Here is a 22,526-nt window from a genome sequence, read left to right as displayed (position 1 = left end):
TGTGAAAATAATGATATCCACAAGTGTTACCATCTGAATCTAACTAGCCAACCACCTACGCTGAAAGAAAGACTTTCCTTGAGGAAGAGTAGATGCTGACCACAGTTTACAGAGTGTAATAATGAGCATGGATAATCGATCAGCATCCATCTTTCATTCTCATCATATCAGCCAGCAGCGGTTATGCATTATCATCAGTAATCGATGAGAATTTATGATCAGTCAAGACAGTTGATAATCTATGAAAGATACGATGATCGACGAGGATAATTATGGGTAATTAAAGAAACCTTGATCGAAGAGAATCGATGCTGGTGGATGAGTGATTATTTCCTTGATTAATATCGGTAATCTATGATCCGATGAAGATCTTTAATGGCTGATACATTTGAAGATCAGGATTGCAATCGATGTTTAACTGCAGGAAGACAGAATTCTGGGTTTAAAAAAAAGCACGTATAGTTTCTTATTACTGTTTATTTTTCGTAAAGACCCTACGTTATGATTGTGTTTCGTTACTTTATTCTAAGGTGTAAGGTAAAAAAATCTTCCACAGCCCCTGTCCTCCAAAGGTTTGTCCTCAAACAAACTTTTAAGCGAAAACAATTTTTTTTATATAAAAAAGTATCACAATTATCCAGTTAAAAACTATATACTTTTTAAATTCCAACCGAAAATGAGAAGCTACAACTCCCAAATTTTTTTTTGTACAATAGGGTTTTAGAATGCTGAATCAATATGGCGGTCAACGCCAAAAGTATTATTATTCCATTATGAAATCGCTTATTCTCCTATCACTAGAGAAGTCAATAAATGGAAAGTAGAAATCGTACCTAGGTATCTAAAACTCAAATGGCACAAGGTGAAGGTTATCGGCTTATGAATTTGTAGAGTTCGGAATTTCATTTTACAAAATATCCAAAAAAACCACCTGTTGAATGCTTCACCTTGGAAAATCTATAAAGAATAAATTGAGATATGCTATACAAGGATATGTTTGAGCAAAACTAGGTTTGTGTTGTTATATTTGGCAAAATCTAGTGGCTGTGAGGGTTCGTTCCTTTTAGCCTGCGTGTGCCATACCAAAATCTGAAACAAATACATTGTTTTTAGATATAGGAATAATCATGGGTATACACAATTACAGCTTGAATAGTTTCAGATATAAGGTTTTTAGAATAGTTCCTCAATTTTCAACTCTCAGAATCAATCGTTAGAAGGATTGTTATTGAATAGCACTCCATTTCTGTATCGAATTTTTTCAAATTCTCTTCACCACTTTCCGAACAAAGCTGTAGATCTGATAAATCCATCAAAGTTGACACAGAAATGAAGTTCATTGAAAATTACGCTATTTAATTTCTTAGAACACACACTTTGAATTCCTGATAACAATTTTAAATCTGCATTTCGTACATACTGAGACATCTGTTGAGTCGTAGACGATTCTTCGAAACTTGAAAATGCAGTGCAGATCTCTTCGCATATTCTCAAAATACAAGTGTTTGGCTCGAGCATGAGGTGTGAATCATAAAAAAGCATATTTACACTTTGACAAATGTGTGATTGTGATATCCTATCCTTGATTCTAGTCAGGGCCGGATTATGAACTACGTTATTTGAGATGATGAAGCCTTTGAAAGTTCAGATATAAGCCAGATTCAAATATGCTTTTCAGAGAAGAGGCTCTTATCCATGGATATTGGATTTTGAAGCTTATTCTTGAATTCTGTACTGATTCTTATATAATTGAATCAAGATTCACAGGAGACTACACTAAGTGAGATTAAAATAAGAACGTGTAGTAATACTGGGAATATTTCAATCATTTTTCGTATACTTAACAGAGTAGGCAAAACCCACGTTTTATCTGGGAAGACCGATGAATGCCATAGTCACTTTGCCTAGGTCAGATTGAAACTAGGCGAGTTGGATAGAGATGTAATAAAGGGTTTGAGAGAAGTCGACTTTCGTAAAACTACCACTGCGGTCAGTGCTTGTCAAGAATGGCGACATTATGATCGATGGACTACATGGATTGAAGTTTAATGAGCAAATTACCGTATATTTGGATTTCAGAAACCACAAACATGATGACGATCCTCTCTATCCACAAACTGCATGTAACCTTTGGTGCAGTTCCGGACAGGAGGGAGACACTTAGGCCCTTTCAGGTGAAAATGAAGCTGGAGTAGCTGTTTCAAATCAAGTAAGATCAGGTGCCTCAGATGTGAGATGAGAAAGATCCTGCTTCATCAAAAAAGCATAGTGTTATAAATGAAGTCTTGGGACTCTTAAGAGCTTTTATTGTGTTTCATTGATCGTTATAAATGGCAGACCTTTCCTTATTGAATGAAAGCCGTTAAAACACTCTTGTCTTCAGTGATGAATTCAGATTCTACTGGGGGTGAATGATGATCCCGTAAGGGTAAAAAGACAACGTGTCTTCTTGTTGTTAATGTTTTCTTATTTCAATGTCACTTGAACGTAGTGCATACATTGATTGTATGGGTGACTCACCTTCGTACAATTATCAGCCATCAGTTCAATTTCGTATGGTTCAAACGGATTCAAGCTTTTCAAGAATCCATCCTCCTCATAACCTGGCTTGAAAGGCATTTCGGCTTTAGGACGTTCTAACAAAAACTTCACGGAAACGGCAAATCCTGCCATATCAACGGGGAACTTTCTACCGGCCATCCAACCATCGTAAAAACCCGTGAATTTGCCGTTTCGTACAATTGGCGAACTAACTCCCAATTTTGTAATTAGACCAACTGGAAACATAGAAACCTGTTTCGTATATCTAATCTAAAAACATCAATAAATTAGATCTCGTAGTGGATGAACAGCTTTGAGTTTGAGCACATCGATATTCGCATGCTATTGTAGTAGGTACCATACTTGGCGCCTCCACCTTGATGGTATTCGAAAAATGAGGAACGGTTTTATTCAAGATCTTGATGAAATGAGTCTTTTCCTTCATGGAGGGAAATTTGACTGCTAGGCTTAGAATTATTCCCTCACTTTTCTTTTTGCACATCAAGTAGGAAGCAATAATTGCTTAGAACTATCGGCGAACATGCTTATGGTACAAGTTTTTCACCTTTTACTTCTTACCTCTCGGAATAATTGTAGGTCGTATGTATTGTCATCGTCTGCAAAGTAAAAAACACCATCTTTTGCATTTTCTCGAATCCAAGCCAGACCTCTGTTTCTATTCGAAACGCCCCTTGGTTTTGGACCTTTCTTTTTCTTTTTGTATATTTCTGGCATCGGAGCTGTAACAGAAGATGCATTTAGTTTTTCTTTGCACTTGGGTATTTTTTTGAGTAGGTGAAAGCTTGGTTGATTTTATCATTTTGATTTATTTCTTGGAGCAGTGTTTTTGAATGAGGAATAGAGTTGCATATATGCTTTTTCTTACCAAGTAGATGGTCGTAACTGAGGCCAGTCCTTTCTAGAAGGTCTGTAACTAATTCTGTTTTTTGTTCGGCGTCTTCTATAACTAACCAGTGTACGTTTGGAGTGAGCATTATAGTATGAGCTAGTCGTGTCAATTCTGCAAGTTGTTCAGGTCTCCTATACGTAGGAGTTATTATATATAAAGGAGGTATTTCCGGATTGCTTACTGAAAAATCGTTGCACTGAAAACAGATAAAAACAAATTTAAATATTGAGAAAAACAATACAGACATTAAAAAACAGAAGAGTTCGCAGAAAATGACGAACCTTGTGTAATATTTGCTTCGTTTTGGTTTATTCTTTATATCAAAGAAATAAAAATCAATCGATTTAATAAGAAAGGGGTAAAATATTGAATGCCCGATGCATCTATATCACGATAGCTCATAATACAGACGAATTGACCCCGTTATTTAGTCAGCGTGTTTCAGTAACCCATGGGAGCAGGCTTATCAAGCTATCGCTTCATTTTCCATGTGCTGCTGGATCAGTGCCACTAAATAGTGTCCCAGCCGAATCGATTTCTTCAGGAATACGCTTATGATATAATATATGCAGGGCCTACCCCCAGTTGCTCGAAATCCAATGGGGTTGGTTCATTAATTCCGATAAGAGATTGGGCACGAAGAAAACTACTTGAACTGAAATTCACAGTTCACTTATTGGGACAGAAGAACTTCAAAAAACGAAGAGAAAAAAGATAAAGGCAGTGAAGTGAACTCGAAAGCTTCTACGCTTCCTTCCAGACGATGAATTGGCGCAAATAGCATTTGAGTACTCGTCTATGATTCAAATAAAAAATCTTAAAATTATTGCGCAAAGGTCCTTCAAACTAAAATAGCTTAATTTTTTGACCTGAGAGAGAGCTTCGAACATGTATTCCTCAAAGCTAGGATTCTTCACTCATAATGTTAGGGTGTGCCTCAGATGCCTCGTTAAGCAAATCCTACAGATAAACTTAATCCCAGGATATATTTCGTTGAGCCAGCTCAGTTTCAAAAACCAACACGTCATTTTATGAGTTCGAAGCCAAAAAAAGAAATACAGGTCCTGGTGAAAAAATTTGGGGCTTTGTGCTGAATGAATATAGAGATTTATTCGATTTATTTGAATTACAGGGAAAACTCAGGATTGTCAAGATCGAAGAACGGAATGATTGAAGGGTCTTAGAGCACAGTCTTGACCTTTTTAGGTCTGGGCTGCTAAGGGATCTCCTGGAGGTCATTCCCAACTTTAGCCATCGATGGACCAAGAGCGAAAAAGCAAGATTTAAACGTCAATGTGAGTCAATTTCATTTAAATGGTGGAGGATCTGTTTCGCAAATACTTGTTGACCCATATGCGCACTACTACACAGGTATCGCGACTACTGTCCCATATTTGTTGCATTTTTTTTACAGCTCTTAACGATGGTAAGTTAAATATCGAAAGAAGGATAATTTTTTTAATTATTTAATTTCTTAGAGTTTCACGATGGTTACGTTCTGAATATGCTACAGTCCGCAAAGGATCTTATTAGAGAATTTCCATTACAAAAGTAAGTTGGATTTTGAATCTTGTTGTTTTTAAAATGAGAAAAAACATGACGGGGTTCTTGCTTTCAGAAAGACTTCTGAGTCGATGCTTATCCGAAAATTTCGAAGGCGATAGTCCGAGAAATGGAATGATTTGAGGGTCTTAGAGCACAGTCTTGTCCCTTTTATAGGGCTGGGCTGCTAAGGGATCTCCCGCAAGTCATTCCCAGCATCAGCCAACCAGTAACGAAAAAGCAAGGATTAAATGTCAATGTGAGTCAATTTTTTTCTTATTTGCGTATATCACTGCAGAAATCCTCTCAAAAATGTTCTTTTTCAATATGGGTAATTGTTAGAGAAGAGATAATAAGCACTAGCATGAATATATGTATGTTGCCATAGTGTCCCTTTTATATTGTTTCGTAAAGAAGTTCTTCGGCCTGAGATGAATGGTGAGCATCCAGAGATAACAAAGGATTATCTCAAAAAATTCATTTATCCACATCGCTCATATAATTAATTGTTTCGTACAGGAAGCACTAATTATGGAAATATACAAATTTCGTTTTATCAAACATCCTATAAATAATTTATAAAACGATAAATGGCACTTACCGAAACAGCTTGTCCTACATTTTTGGAAGCGTAGTATGTATAATTATTCCCTTTTTCTACGGGATTAGCACTTAGATCCCTGAATTGCTGCGAATTATTATGCGAGATCACCCATGCTTTTGAAAGATGATATTGGTAAAAAACTACTGATGCACTTACAAATATTATGAGGTACATTGTAAGAGGTAACCTCATCCTCCGCTTACAAACTATCTTTTCCTGAAAAAAAATTCAACTAGTATCGAGGGATATTAATATAGTTAAGATATTTTATACAGAAAACCTGCTCTAAAAACATGATCATCATCAAAAATAATTTTCTGCAGTTTCTATTCAACTCAAACAACGATTATAATAATATCCCTTTGATATAAATTCACGAAAATCGAATATTTCCGCCCATTACACCTGATCTGAAATAGGAAGTCTACAAAGAACGAATTGAGGTAAATTGTTCTCCTTATAGTTGGGAGAATTCTCTGTACAGTTCACGTAAGTGAAGTTGAAATTATCGAATATCTTTTCTTTTCGCTGCGGCTAATTTACTGTGGACGTTATTGTTTGAATAAGTGAATCATTTGTTGGTGATCAAATAACCATTCCGTAATGAATGTTGTTATAAAGATGTTGGCTTGGATTTATTCGTTAACATACTTAGATGATGACGATGAAATTTTCATGTTCCAACCATTTTAAATATCTTTTCTGTCTTAAGGCTGACATAATCAAAACGGTCACCCCAGGTCATAAACATTGCTTAGCTCTTGGAAAAAATATTGGGAAGTTTGGTTTGAAAATATAGTTGGATCTATTGGGAGCAGATTCCAAATCCATTTTTTTCTCGTTTAAGTTTTCATCATTCGAATGGCATTCTTCCAAAATTTCAAAATGAATATATCTACTGTTATATTCAATCGCTCGGATTGAAATCCCCAAAATTCAGAATGTGGTAATTCCTGTTGTGTTTGTTCGATTTGATTGAAACTTCCTGATTTATAATAAGCTTTTCTTGAGCCTCTATCTTGGAGTATGAAATCGAATTTGCTTCTCTCTCTACTTTGTAGTGCATTGCCATAGGACAGGACGGTGAAATTGAAAAATTAGAGTTTCTCGAAAAAAGTGTCTGAGAATGTGAAAACATAGGATTTCGAACACTTTGGATATATTGCGAGTAAAATAAGTGCAGATTTTAATCCCCTATATACAATTTTCCGAAATCCAAATTTCGAAGCTTGACATCCTTTCGTACGATCCTATTGAAACCTTCTCTTTATAATCAATGTTGCTTACCTTTTTAAAATATCAACTGAAATTCTAAAATTTTCAATTTGTGGGTCAAAAATGAGGAGTGGCACGGCTTATGAGCATTTATATGTTAGAGTAATAAACTGATTGGGGTTATCTCTTATATAAACATATTGGCAAAGAACTGATTAATCTGATAAAACAGCATATGGAGAAAACATTTTTGTTATCGTACTCCAAAAATTTTTTTTCATCCCATCAAAATGAGCGAATCAGAGCTAGGATAGCCGAATACTTCCCGATTTTCGTATCCAATTTCATCTAGCTACCAACAGAGTTTTCCAAGAAATATCCATAACGATTTTTTAAATTTATCTTTCGAAATTTACATGTTTCTTCAAAATGTCTTGATTTATACATATTCAATTTCGATATCACACCAAATGATGGGTCCATATTTTTAATTTATGCATATCACCAGCTAATATACAAATTTATCTATATTTTTCATATATATACGAATCTCACAACGTAAACTTTGAAGATTTGAATGAATTTCTTATTCGTATTCATTTTCTTGGACTGGTGTTTCGAAATAAATAATAAATTTTATATATAATACCTCTAATTAGAGATTTTATATTTTTTTGTTAAACGTGATGAATCTGAAAACTCAGTTTGCCGAGGTATATTTCAATGCAGATCAGTTTGTCCGAGAAAATAAACTACGAAATGAATTTTATCGCTTGAAAATGAAAAACTCAAAACTTTCTCCAGCACCTACTTAAGTATCGGTATGAATTGAATTGAAAAAATCGAAATAATTCTCTTTTATTTTTGAAATAAAAAAAAGTGGAATAGAAGCGAGAGCATTGAACTCAGGAGACTTAAAGCGTCCGAAAATTATTCACGGCATCAATGAAGAATCTCTAAAAAAATTCTCAGATATTTGCTTACTTTATGAGATTTCCTTCGACCCAGGAAAGCAAACCCAAGAAAGCCTTATTTCATCATGAGGGTAACTGATTTTTATGATTTTCCGAAATTTATTGAAAAGGCTATTAATTTATAGTCGATGATCACATTACTCACGATAAGTCTCGAAATTTCATCAAACGATTGTACGGGAAATAATTTCTGGTAATCCATCTAACTAACATCATTCCTTCACTTCACAACAATCTATTCATACTCAACACTCTTGTCGAAATATTCTAACTGAACTGAAACAATGTTAGAACAAACACTGGAGCGATACAATAAATGATAAGCGCAAGCATTTCCTTTTTTATATCTCAAAAATATAAATACTGCAGAAACACCCACTCAAAAGAGGTTATATCAGAAATTTTAGAATAGAAGTATTTACCGTGACCGATAGCGAGTCTTATTACCATCACGTTTTTCTTGGATTATCTTACAACAGGTGAATTCGAACTATCAATTCCATTCGATATCGAAACTGTATTTTCGCAAATACTCCAATATAGAATGTGCTCAGACTATTTTTATTATTATTATTATTATCAATAAGGATAATGATATACCTGGTTTGTTTTCCCTCATTTCGAAAATCCACTCAACCCACAATTATTAATTATTTGCAAAGTTATGATAATTCCTAGTTTGAAGGAGTGCAATCATTATTGCTCTTGCATGATAAATTTCAAGGAAATTCAAAATTTAAAGATTAACACTACCTAGAATTTGATGCATTCATCTTGTTGGATCCTTGACGGTTTAGGTCAGCATAAGAAATCTTATCATCATTCAAACAAAAACGTAATTGTTTGTTACACAGTGATGTAACAATGAAATAATGTTATTGTATCATATCTTTATAACCGTTCTTAGTCTGTGATGACATTGAGAAAATATGGTTGATGATCATTTGGAAAATACCTTTATTTTCTTGAGCCCAAATTACAGTCACATGATATAATAACACACCTGTATATAACAGGACGGTTTGATTGGGGTTCTCAATATTTTTATCAATTTGGAATCTGCATCAAATCACCATGTGAGGCACAACTGCATGATTTATAAAAATTGATACAATAGTTAAATACTGACTTAATAATATACTATGAAATTAGGTACATTGAAACTAAAATGATGTTTCAACACTTTTTCATTTTAAATTTCATAGTGGTTGACAGATATCTTGTGATGATAAATGTGCATTTTTTAAAACTTATTATGGGTTTTCTCTCCCTACATCTGAAACATGGAATATAAATAGAAAAAGAATATTTTCATTCCTCAATAGGAAAAGTCATAATGAATTTCGAGAAAAAAATCTTATCTGAAACACAAGATTTTTTTTTATTTATTTTATATTGATTCTTTTAATTTTTATTCCTGAAAAAAAAGTTTTAATCCCTTGTGTCAGTTTTAGGCGTTGGGGAAGAAAATACATTTCAAGAAAAAAAATTCAAATTGTTAGTTCAAGCCATGTACAATAGTTATTTATTATTTATCAGTGTTATGTTGTATAAGTGTCCTGTGGTTATAATAGACTGATTGATAAAGATGAAAGATTCTAAAAATGTCTATGTTGTGAAATAATACCCATGTATGTTTGGATGATCCGGATAATACTAAAACAATTGATTCGCTAGACTGCAATGCTTAATCCCGTTTGAAATCGGCTGCATGCCGCAGAAACCATATCGATTCCTTGTGGTACGTCCGCTATCAAATCATTAAAACGACCCGGAAGTTGTTCATTCATTTCGTTTCTCCATCTTACCCATGAGAAATTCCGAATAAAAGACAACATACCTGATATGTAAGAAATTTACACATGTTTCATTCTGACACCTACGATTTCTATGGGTATTTAACATTATTGGAATAAAAATTTTGATATGCTTCTTCCCCGACAGTCTTCTACTCAAGTTTCCATCATCGATATGTTCTTGTTATCACCGAAGCCGTTTAATTGGCTTTCATTCCGGATTTTTTTCACATCAAATAACGGCCAGGCTTCCCACTAGGAGCAAGTTATCACTAAGCGAAGGCTCAACACACTACCCCATTTTTGCATCAAGGACGGAAGGGTGAAAAACAGTTTTTCCTCCGTAGAGGGCGGTAGTTCTTGGGAAAATCGATAGCGCTGCAGATTTCTGCCCTTACACGATGATCCTGGAAGTTTTCCTCATACATTCAGTGTCACATTGGCAAGGAAAAAGTTGCAGCATATGAAGCTTCCTGTCCCTGTTTTCAAATAGGGATGGCAAACCTTCTTCTAAACTAAATACTGGATTACATGATTTTCACTCATACATTCCTTATTACATTAGCATCTTTACCCACCTGAAGATGCTACCGTTATAGCGAAATAGGTGTTGTGGTTCAATAAACCATGTAGTTCAGCTTTTAATTTGAGAACAATATTGTTTTTATACAAGGCATTTGAAGTAGCCTATACCCCTTTCGTTTTTATGAGGTTTTAGAGCGTAATTTCAGCACAAAATTGAAACATCGATTCAAATCCGACAAATATAACAGGAAAAAATTTAGACAGGCGAAAATTCAATTGTAATGAAAGTGTCTTCAGTTTTGTTCAAACAAGATGTTATTTATTGAATAACATGAAAATAACACATGTCATAAAGAACAATTGTTTTGAAAACGAGTAAATATTTGGATAATCTTGATCCTTGAGAGGAAAATGCGTGATTTAATTTGGTCAGGCTCAAAAAGTGTTCGTCATTGTTCGAAGATTATTCAAAAAATGTTCTTATACAATTTTCAATTCCTTATAGACTCGACAGAATACCGAAAAATCATTTGTATATTCTAGGCTAGGCAAAATTAATCTTATCTCCTCCTCCTCCTTCACTCCTAATTATTGAAATTAAATGAAGCAATGAGCATTGGGAAATATCGAAATCTTAGAATTTCCTTCCAAATTAGGTGGAATAATTGACAATATTTCATATTCTCGACGCTAGGCTACGCCAACATACCAACATTTTTCGTAGAACGAGTTCTGCGTTTCGTATTCTGATCATTACGATTGCTGAAAATCCCACAGAGATGGCGCTACCTAACACATTGGCTGGATTTATAGATTTTGGAGTTGTTCGACTGAATGTTTCCAAACTTGTGTCAGGGACACTTATGCTGCTTGAGTATTCGATTGAGTGAATGAGGATTTTTTCTCTGGATAATATACGATTATTTGTGATGCTTTGTTTTTCTCTGGGTCGAAAAACATTTTTCTGCGAGTCGAAAAATTCTTTGTCAGGGCATTGAAAAATACTTTTCCGGAGGTTGAAAAATATTTTCTGTGGGGACAGGAAAATTATTCTTCCTGGGACTCAAAAATGGTTCTTTTCGCTTTCGAAAAATAGATTTCTTCGGTCTTTCAAGACGAGGATCGAAAAAAGACTCTTCTCAGCCTCATTGGATGAATTCACGAAAAAAATTATGAAGAAAATTCAATTTCTCATACATTTTATATTGAATGAGTTTTTTGCCAATCGATATCGATATCGAACTGATAATTTTAACCAAAAATGATTATTTTAAAATCTTCACAATGATGTCATGTGTAAGCTTCTTTAAAAAAAATCGTCCTGTGAAGTTGTTGGGCACAGCTAGTTCAATATGAAAGGGATATATTTTTCAAATTAGTATTCTTAGAAGATTTTAGGAATAATTAACCTTTGAGTCGAGGTGCTTTATTTGGAATAGTATGAGTATGTACATAATTCGTCATCAGGATATCCTTGTGTGTTTTCCAGCTCGGTATTCTTGAAACTAGGTAGTGATTGTTCGATAGCTGGCAACAGGAAATGGCAGATAGGAGGCCGGCAGGTATACAACCATATTTCATAATCTGTTGTGATACGAATGGACCCGAAAAGCATTTCTCTCCGTTGTGCCGAATCATTGATGTGTGTTTTCCGTTCAAATTGCATAATCAGTGCAATGCTACAGATCCGAACACATATTACACCGCATGTGGCTTCAACAGATTTGTAAATACAGGAGAGATTACAGCCGTTTATTCCCCTCGAATGGGCGCTGACAAGGGAGGCCGGCCTAATATCCTTAAGCAGATTACATCCAGGCTACTGTATTTGTTGTACCTTTGGCCCTTTGCTAGATGCCGCTCCTTCCTTTCATTTGCCGTAAGAACCGCAGCGGCGTCCGTTTTTCGGATCAGTTTAAATGGTTTACCCGCCCAGCAATTACTTGCACAAGTAGTACATCTCTTGTAATTTCTATCATGTGAAGTGACAGGAGGAAATTTGCCGATGCATTTGTGGTTTATTGCTAGTTTCGACGGAGCCGTTGGTATTTTTGCGTTTCATTGATTGGAACCATTTGTCTGAGCAGTTTTGGGTTATTGGTTTCCATATTCCTATGGCAGGAATCTGAAATTGCCATAGATATAAGGTTTCGTTGTACTGCGACTTTGAGACATAGCTGTTTTCTCCATTACGTGTCTACAGCTCGCCCTCCAGTTCTAGAATTCTAATGATGACCTCAAGGAAGTTACTTCCTCACTCCTGCGAGTCAGAAACAGCGACCAAACAGTCCCATAGGCAAAAGGGACCTTCAGAGTGAACTCGAAAACAAACAAAAATTATTTTCTCCTGAACAAAGCCAGATATTTGCAATATTGGTATGAAAATATAGGTTTTCGAACACGCTGAATTTATTGGGAGCAATTTCGAAAGCCTATCTCCCTTCGTTTAGATTTTCATCTTGGAAATGGCATTTTTCAAAAATTGCAAATTTCAATCTGCGATATCTCCTGATATATTCGTCTGATCCAATTGGGATTTACGGTTATATAATCAGCGTTGCCTAGGCTTCCACCCAAGCACAAAAACTCGATTTCGAAAATTTTGATTTTTTGGGTCAAAAATGAGCAAGGGGTTAGACCCCCCTAAAATGACCTATTTGCTACTCTGCCTGAAAATCAGGGTGTTCTATTACTATCCTAGGATATGGAGTGCATAGAATTTGTTCCGAAGATTCTAGAAAACCAAACAGTTGATGCTTCAACAGAGAATTGCACTCCAGAGAGCTCTTCGAAGTCAACTCGAAAATGAAAAGTGGAAAAACAAAAAAAATTATTTTCTCCTAAACGGGGCCAGATATTTAAGATTTTGGTATGAAAATATAGGTTTTCGAATACGCTGAATATATTGGGAGCAATTTCGAAAACCTATCTCTCTTCGTTTAGATTTTCATCTTGAAAATGGCATTTTTCAAAAATTGCAAATTTCAATCTGCGATATCTCCTGTTATATTCGTCTGATCCAATTGGGATTTCTGGTTATATAATCAGCGTTGCCTAGGCTTCCATCCAAGCACGAAAACTCGATTTCGAAAATTTCGATTTTTTGGGTCAAAAATGAGCAAGGGGTTAGACCCCCCTAAAATGACCTATTTGCTACTCTGTCTGAAAATCAGGATGTTCTATTACTATCCTAGGATATGGATTGCATAGAATTTGTTCCGAAGATTCTAGAAAACCAAACAGTTGATGATTCAATAGAGAATTGCACTCCAGAGAGCTCTTCGAAGTCAACTCGAAAATGAAAAGTGGAAAAACAAAAAAAATTATTTTCTCCTAAACGGGGCCAGATATTTGAGATTTTGGTATGAAAATATAGGTTTTCGAACACGCTGAATCTATTGGGAGCAATTTCGAAAGCCTATCTCCCTTCGTTTAGATTTTCATCTTGGAAATGGCATTTTTCAAAAATTGCAAATTTCAATCTGCGATATCTCCTGTTATATTCGTCTGATCCAATTGGGATTTCCGGTTATATAATCAGAGTTGCCTAGGCTTCCACCCAAGCACAAAAACTCGATTTCGAAAATTTCGATTTTTTGGGTCAAAAATGAGCAAGGGGTTAGACCCCCCTAAAATGACCTATTTGCTACTCTGCCTGAAAATCAGGATGTTCTATTACTATCCTAGGATATGGATTGCATAGAATTTGTTCCGAAGATTCTAGAAAACCAAACAGTTGATGATTCAATAGAGAATTGCACTCCAGAGAGCTCTTCGAAGTCAACTCGAAAATGAAAAGTGGAAAAACAAAAAAAAATTTTTTCTTCTGAACGGGGCCAGATATTTGAGATTTTGGTATGAAAATATAGGTTTTCGAATACGCTGAATATATTGGGAGCAATTTCGAAAGCCTATCTTCCTTCGTTTAGATTTTCATCTTGAAAATGGCATTTTTCAAAAATTGCAAATTTCAATCTGCGATATCTCCTGTTATATTCGTCTGATCCAATTGGGATTTCCGGTTATATAATCAGCGTTGCCTAGGCTTCCACCCAAGCACAAAAACTCGATTTCGAAAATTTCGATTTTTTGGGTCAAAAATGAGCAAGGGGTTAGACCCCCCTAAAATGACCTATTTGCTACTCTGCCTGAAAATCAGGATGTTCTATTACTATCCTAGGATATGGATTGCATAGAATTTGTTCCGAAGATTCTAGAAAACCAAACAGTTGATGATTCAATAGAGAATTGCACTCCAGAGAGCTCTTCGAAGTCAACTCGAAAATGAAAAGTGGAAAAACAAAAAAAAAATTTTTCTTCTAAACGGGGCCAGATATTTGAGATTTTGGTATGAAAATATAGGTTTTCGAATACGCTGAATATATTGGGAGCAATTTCGAAAGCCTATCTTCCTTCGTTTAGATTTTCATCTTGAAAATGGCATTTTTCAAAAATTGCAAATTTCAATCTACGATATCTCCTGTTATATTCGTCCGATCCAATTGGGATTTCCGGTTATATAATCAGCGTTGCCTAGGCTTCCACCCAAGCACAAAAACTCGATTTCGAAAATTTCGATTTTTTGGGTCAAAAATGAGCAAGGGGTTAGACCCCCCTAAAATGACCTATTTGCTACTCTGCCTGAAAATCAGGATGTTCTATTACTATCCTAGGATATGGATTGCATAGAATTTGTTCCGAAGATTCTAGAAAACCAAACAGTTGATGATTCAATAGAGAATTGCACTCCAGAGAGCTCTTCGAAGTCAACTCGAAAATGAAAAGTGGAAAAACAAAAAAAAATTTTTTCTCCTAAACGGGGCCAGATATTTGAGATTTTGGTATGAAAATATAGGTTTTCGAATACGCTGAATATATTGGGAGCAATTTCAAAAGCCTATCTTCCTTCGTTTAGATTTTCATGTTGAAAATGGCATTTTTGAAAATTGCAAATTTCAATCTATGATATCTCCTGTTATATTCGTCCGATCCAATTGGGATTTCCGGTTATATAATCAGCGTTGCCTAGGCTTCCACCCAAGCACAAAAACTCGATCTCGAAAATTTTGATTTTTTGGGTCAAAAATGAGCAAGGGGTTAGACCCCCCTAAAATGACCTATTTGCTACTCTGTCTAAAAATCAGGATGTTCTATTACTGTCCTCGGATATGGAGTGCATAGAATTTGTTTCGAAGATTATAGAAAACCAAACAGTTGATGATTCAATACAGAATTGCACTCCAGAGAGCTCTTCGAAGTCAACTCGAAAATGAAAAGTGGAAAAACAAAAAAAAAAATTTTCTTTTAAACGGGGCCAGATATTCGAGATTTTGGTATGAAACTATAGGTTTTCGAATACGCTGAATATATTGGGAGCAATTTCGAAAGCCTATCTTCCTTCGTTTAGATTTTCATCTTGAAAATGGCATTTTTCAAAAATTGCAAATTTCAATCTACGATATCTCCTGTTATATTCGTCCGATCCAATTGGGATTTCCGGTTATATAATCAGCGTTGCTTAGGCTTCCACCCAAGCATAAAAACTCGATTTCGAAAATTTCGATTTTTTGGGTCAAAAATGAGCAAGGGGTTAGACCCCCCTAAAATGACCTATTTGCTACTCTGCCTGAAAATCAGGATGTTCTATTACTATCCTAGGATATGGATTGCATAGAATTTGTTCCGAAGATTCTAGAAAACCAAACAGTTGATGATTCAATAGAGAATTGCACTCCAGAGAGCTCTTCGAAGTCAACTCGAAAATGAAAAGTGGAAAAACAAAAAAAAATTTTTTCTCCTAAACGGGGCCAGATATTTGAGATTTTGGTATGAAAATATAGGTTTTCGAATACGCTGAATATATTGGGAGCAATTTCGAAAGCCTATCTTCCTTCGTTTAGATTTTCATCTTGAAAATGGCATTTTTCAAAAATTGCAAATTTCAATCTATGATATCTCCTGTTATATTCGTCCGATCCAATTGGGATTTCCGGTTATATAATCAGCGTTGCCTAGGCTTCCACCCAAGCACAAAAACTCGATCTCGAAAATTTTGATTTTTTGGGTCAAAAATGAGCAAGGGGTTAGACCCCCCTAAAATGACCTATTTGCTACTCTGTCTAAAAATCAGGATGTTCTATTACTGTCCTCGGATATGGAGTGCATAGAATTTGTTTCGAAGATTATAGAAAACCAAACAGTTGATGATTCAATACAGAATTGCACTCCAGAGAGCTCTTCGAAGTCAACTCGAAAATGAAAAGTGGAAAAACAAAAAAAATTATTTTCTCCTAAACGGGGCCAGATATTTAAGATTTTGGTATGAAAATATAGGTTTTCGAATACGCTGAATATATTGGGAGCAATTTCGAAAACCTATCTCTCTTCGTTTAGATTTTCATCTTGAAAATGGCATTTTTCAAAAATTGCAAATTTCAATCTGCGATATCTCCTGATATATTCGTCTGATCCAATTGGGATTTACGGTTATATAATCAGCGTTGCCTAGGCTTCCACCCAAGCACAAAAACTCGATTTCGAAAATTTTGATTTTTTGGGTCAAAAATGAGCAAGGGGTTAGACCCCCCTAAAATGACCTATTTGCTACTCTGCCTGAAAATCAGGGTGTTCTATTACTATCCTAGGATATGGAGTGCATAGAATTTGTTCCGAAGATTCTAGAAAACCAAACAGTTGATGCTTCAACAGAGAATTGCACTCCAGAGAGCTCTTCGAAGTCAACTCGAAAATGAAAAGTGGAAAAACAAAAAAAATTATTTTCTCCTAAACGGGGCCAGATATTTAAGATTTTGGTATGAAAATATAGGTTTTCGAATACGCTGAATATATTGGGAGCAATTTCGAAAACCTATCTCTCTTCGTTTAGATTTTCATCTTGAAAATGGCATTTTTCAAAAATTGCAAATTTCAATCTGCGATATCTCCTGTTATATTCGTCTGATCCAATTGGGATTTCTGGTTATATAATCAGCGTTGCCTAGGCTTCCATCCAAGCACGAAAACTCGATTTCGAAAATTTCGATTTTTTGGGTCAAAAATGAGCAAGGGGTTAGACCCCCCTAAAATGACCTATTTGCTACTCTGTCTGAAAATCAGGATGTTCTATTACTATCCTAGGATATGGATTGCATAGAATTTGTTCCGAAGATTCTAGAAAACCAAACAGTTGATGATTCAATAGAGAATTGCACTCCAGAGAGCTCTTCGAAGTCAACTCGAAAATGAAAAGTGGAAAAACAAAAAAAATTATTTTCTCCTAAACGGGGCCAGATATTTGAGATTTTGGTATGAAAATATAGGTTTTCGAACACGCTGAATCTATTGGGAGCAATTTCGAAAGCCTATCTCCCTTCGTTTAGATTTTCATCTTGGAAATGGCATTTTTCAAAAATTGCAAATTTCAATCTGCGATATCTCCTGTTATATTCGTCTGATCCAATTGGGATTTCCGGTTATATAATCAGAGTTGCCTAGGCTTCCACCCAAGCACAAAAACTCGATTTCGAAAATTTCGATTTTTTGGGTCAAAAATGAGCAAGGGGTTAGACCCCCCTAAAATGACCTATTTGCTACTCTGCCTGAAAATCAGGATGTTCTATTACTATCCTAGGATATGGATTGCATAGAATTTGTTCCGAAGATTCTAGAAAACCAAACAGTTGATGATTCAATAGAGAATTGCACTCCAGAGAGCTCTTCGAAGTCAACTCGAAAATGAAAAGTGGAAAAACAAAAAAAAATTTTTTCTTCTGAACGGGGCCAGATATTTGAGATTTTGGTATGAAAATATAGGTTTTCGAATACGCTGAATATATTGGGAGCAATTTCGAAAGCCTATCTTCCTTCGTTTAGATTTTCATCTTGAAAATGGCATTTTTCAAAAATTGCAAATTTCAATCTGCGATATCTCCTGTTATATTCGTCTGATCCAATTGGGATTTCCGGTTATATAATCAGCGTTGCCTAGGCTTCCACCCAAGCACAAAAACTCGATTTCGAAAATTTCGATTTTTTGGGTCAAAAATGAGCAAGGGGTTAGACCCCCCTAAAATGACCTATTTGCTACTCTGCCTGAAAATCAGGATGTTCTATTACTATCCTAGGATATGGATTGCATAGAATTTGTTCCGAAGATTCTAGAAAACCAAACAGTTGATGATTCAATAGAGAATTGCACTCCAGAGAGCTCTTCGAAGTCAACTCGAAAATGAAAAGTGGAAAAACAAAAAAAAAATTTTTCTTCTAAACGGGGCCAGATATTTGAGATTTTGGTATGAAAATATAGGTTTTCGAATACGCTGAATATATTGGGAGCAATTTCGAAAGCCTATCTTCCTTCGTTTAGATTTTCATCTTGAAAGTGGCATTTTTCAAAAATTGCAAATTTCAATCTACGATATCTCCTGTTATATTCGTCCGATCCAATTGGGATTTCCGGTTATATAATCAGCGTTGCCTAGGCTTCCACCCAAGCACAAAAACTCGATTTCGAAAATTTCGATTTTTTGGGTCAAAAATGAGCAAGGGGTTAGACCCCCCTAAAATGACCTATTTGCTACTCTGCCTGAAAATCAGGATGTTCTATTACTATCCTAGGATATGGATTGCATAGAATTTGTTCCGAAGATTCTAGAAAACCAAACAGTTGATGATTCAATAGAGAATTGCACTCCAGAGAGCTCTTCGAAGTCAACTCGAAAATGAAAAGTGGAAAAACAAAAAAAAATTTTTTCTCCTAAACGGGGCCAGATATTTGAGATTTTGGTATGAAAATATAGGTTTTCGAATACGCTGAATATATTGGGAGCAATTTCAAAAGCCTATCTTCCTTCGTTTAGATTTTCATGTTGAAAATGGCATTTTTGAAAATTGCAAATTTCAATCTATGATATCTCCTGTTATATTCGTCCGATCCAATTGGGATTTCCGGTTATATAATCAGCGTTGCCTAGGCTTCCACCCAAGCACAAAAACTCGATCTCGAAAATTTTGATTTTTTGGGTCAAAAATGAGCAAGGGGTTAGACCCCCCTAAAATGACCTATTTGCTACTCTGTCTAAAAATCAGGATGTTCTATTACTGTCCTCGGATATGGAGTGCATAGAATTTGTTTCGAAGATTATAGAAAACCAAACAGTTGATGATTCAATACAGAATTGCACTCCAGAGAGCTCTTCGAAGTCAACTCGAAAATGAAAAGTGGAAAAACAAAAAAAAAAATTTTCTTTTAAACGGGGCCAGATATTCGAGATTTTGGTATGAAACTATAGGTTTTCGAATACGCTGAATATATTGGGAGCAATTTCGAAAGCCTATCTTCCTTCGTTTAGATTTTCATCTTGAAAATGGCATTTTTCAAAAATTGCAAATTTCAATCTACGATATCTCCTGTTATATTCGTCCGATCCAATTGGGATTTCCGGTTATATAATCAGCGTTGCTTAGGCTTCCACCCAAGCATAAAAACTCGATTTCGAAAATTTCGATTTTTTGGGTCAAAAATGAGCAAGGGGTTAGACCCCCCTAAAATGACCTATTTGCTACTCTGCCTGAAAATCAGGATGTTCTATTACTATCCTAGGATATGGATTGCATAGAATTTGTTCCGAAGATTCTAGAAAACCAAACAGTTGATGATTCAATAGAGAATTGCACTCCAGAGAGCTCTTCGAAGTCAACTCGAAAATGAAAAGTGGAAAAACAAAAAAAAATTTTTTCTCCTAAACGGGGCCAGATATTTGAGATTTTGGTATGAAAATATAGGTTTTCGAATACGCTGAATATATTGGGAGCAATTTCGAAAGCCTATCTTCCTTCGTTTAGATTTTCATCTTGAAAATGGCATTTTTCAAAAATTGCAAATTTCAATCTATGATATCTCCTGTTATATTCGTCCGATCCAATTGGGATTTCCGGTTATATAATCAGCGTTGCCTAGGCTTCCACCCAAGCACAAAAACTCGATCTCGAAAATTTTGATTTTTTGGGTCAAAAATGAGCAAGGGGTTAGACCCCCCTAAAATGACCTATTTGCTACTCTGTCTAAAAATCAGGATGTTCTATTACTGTCCTCGGATATGGAGTGCATAGAATTTGTTTCGAAGATTATAGAAAACCAAACAGTTGATGATTCAATACAGAATTGCACTCCAGAGAGCTCTTCGAAGTCAACTCGAAAATGAAAAGTGGAAAAACAAAAAAAATTATTTTCTCCTAAACGGGGCCAGATATTTGAGATTTCGGTATTAAAATATAGGTTTTCGAACACGCTGAATCTATTGCGAGTAATTTCGAAAGCCTATCTCCCTTCGTTTAGATTTTCATCTTGAAAATGGCATATTTCAAAAATTGCGAATTTCACTAGAGCATTCGTCAAGAACGAACGGTGTTGCCGAAATGAATGAAGTTCTTAGATTCATTACTAGAAGAGTTGCTCTTTCAGAATATGTATCACATTTAGATCTTCGATACCTTTCCTGGAGGAAAAACTACTCGCAAGTTGACCTTCGAAAATTTCCCAAAAAGGTGTGGTCAGTTAAAAATTCCTCAAGACCGAACGGTTGCACCGAAATGGATGAAGTTCTCAGATGCATGACTAGAAATGTTGCACTTTTAGAATATGTATCACATTCAGATCTGCGATAATTTTCCTGGAAAAAAAACTACTCGCAAGTTGACCTTCGATTAATTCCCAAAAAGATGTGGTCTGTTAAAAATTCCTCAAGACCGAACGGTTCCGCCGAAATGGATGAAGTTCTCAGATGCATGACTAGAAGAGTTGCACTTTTACAATATGTATCACATGCAGATCTACGATAATTTTCCTGGAAGAAAAACTACTCGCAAGTTGACCTTCGAAAAATTCCCAAAAAGATGTGGTCTGTTAAAAATTCCTCAAGACCGAACGGTTGCGCCGAAATGGATGAAGTTCTCAGATGCATGACTAGAAGAGTTGCACTTTTAGAATATGTATCACATTCAGATCTACGATAATTTTCCTGGAAGAAAAACTACTCGCAAGTTGACCTTCCAAAAATTCCCAAAAAGATGTGGTCTGTTAAAAATTCCTCAAGACCGAACGGTTGCGCCGAAATGGATGAAGTTCTCAGATGCATGACTAGAAGAGTTGCACTTTTAGAATATGTATCACATTCAGATCTACGATAATTTTCCTGGAAGAAAAACTACTCGCAAGTTGACCTTCGAAAAATTCCCAAAAAGATGGGGTCAGTTAAAACTTCCTCAAGACCGAACGGTTGCGCCGGGATGGATCAAATATCGAGATTTATCACTAGAAAGGTTGCTTCTTTAGATTATGTATTACGTTTAAATCTACTATGATTTTTCTGCTAGATACAACCTAACTCGAAACTCCTTTCATTCTGATTTTCATCTTGGAAATGACATTTTTCAAAAATTGCGATATCTCCCGTTATATTGGTCTGATCCAATTTCGATTTCCGGTTATATAATCAGCATTGCCAAGGCTTCTACCCTAGCACAAAAATTCGATCTCGAAAATCCCGAAATTTCATCGATCTCAGTCGAACCGTTTGGTCTTCTTTTTACTCGATTGAGTTATCTACAGTCTATCAAACTAAAACGAATCGACACCACAATGGATAAAGATCAAGAAAGCAAATACTTTGAGCCATTCACGAAGGGCATATTATTTGGTTGTTTATACGTGAACCTGGAGGTGAAATCTGTTTCTAAAGACTTGGCCAGTTCATAATATAATCGACAAAGCGAACATCCGTCTTGAAAAACTGCGCTATAGTGAACGTAGAGACCGTGTGTTACTGCTACGGGGCCGTACTTGAAATGCCTCCCTCTAATCCTCTTTGTGAAGCACACGGACAGCCATTCTTGGCTTATCTCATAGGGGTTGCTGCGGACATTCAGAAAGAGAGAGGAAGTTACCTTCGTACTCACCCATCTGATACTTTTGATTGTGTTTTATAAACTGGAAGTAAACAGTCTTCCGGCGATTTTTAATCAGATACAAACGTAGGATGCATCGATTCTGAGTTGGGTTCGTGCTTCATTGAACATCAGCATTCTTGTACGTTCTTCAATGAATGAAAAAACTCCTGCAGATTCGTTGTGGATAAAAGTTTTTCGGTCCACAACTAACGGAATATTTTTTTTCCTAACCATTTCACCGAGATATCGATTGAAATTCAATATTGATCGTACACTCGTTCGAATTTCCTTGGGATAGTGCAGATCTATGCTTCAATCGCATATCGTCTAATCAGTGTACACCATCATTTCAGTTGTTGTTCAGTCATGGGTTAAACAACAATACAAATCTTCATTTTAAATCACTTCACTTACAGAACAAACCCTGAATCTACATTAAATGATGCAGTATCAACATCCAAACTTGACTACAA

General features: G+C 35.6%; 1 protein-coding gene across 6 annotated transcripts; it reads right to left on the bottom strand.

Moving 5' to 3' along the window:
• Window positions 1–459: 459 nt before the first annotated feature.
• Window positions 460–10,009, bottom strand: LOC123321348 (galactosylgalactosylxylosylprotein 3-beta-glucuronosyltransferase P). Of its 6 annotated transcripts, none has more exons than XM_044908847.1 (6): window positions 9,627–10,009; window positions 5,595–5,813; window positions 3,428–3,647; window positions 3,121–3,281; window positions 2,521–2,811; window positions 460–1,089 (listed from the first exon to the last, which is right to left on the bottom strand). In XM_044908847.1, exons 1-6 carry the CDS (start codon window positions 9,648–9,650, stop codon window positions 982–984), a joined length of 1,023 nt encoding a protein of 340 aa, XP_044764782.1. In that variant the 5' UTR covers window positions 9,651–10,009; the 3' UTR covers window positions 460–981. The 6 variants fall into 6 exon arrangements, with proteins under 6 accessions (XP_044764782.1, XP_044764783.1, XP_044764786.1 ...); XM_044908848.1 differs by lacking the exon at window positions 9,627–10,009 and adding an exon at window positions 8,387–8,540; XM_044908851.1 differs by lacking the exon at window positions 9,627–10,009 and adding an exon at window positions 8,209–8,227.
• Window positions 10,010–22,526: the final 12,517 nt, after the last annotated feature.

Source organism: Coccinella septempunctata, chromosome X (genome assembly GCF_907165205.1).
Source record: "Coccinella septempunctata chromosome X, icCocSept1.1, whole genome shotgun sequence".
Taxonomy (NCBI): Eukaryota; Metazoa; Arthropoda; class Insecta; order Coleoptera; family Coccinellidae; genus Coccinella; species Coccinella septempunctata.
The sequence above is the reverse complement of the archived record's forward strand: the minus strand, read 5'-3'. Positions and strand labels throughout refer to the sequence as shown.

Bases quoted from the DNA above. Each gene is read 5' to 3' on its own strand.
- LOC123321348 (XM_044908846.1), bottom strand. From the start codon at position 7,988: ATGGATTACCAGAAATTATTTCCCGTACAATCGTTTGATGAAATTTCG. The intron at 3,648-5,594 runs GTAAGTGCCATT...ATCTGTTTTCAG, and splicing joins ATGTAGGACAAGCTGTTTCG to TGCAACGATTTTTCAGTAAG. The intron at 2,812-3,120 runs GTAAGAAGTAAA...TGATGTTTTTAG, and splicing joins ACCTACAATTATTCCGAGAG to ATTAGATATACGAAACAGGT.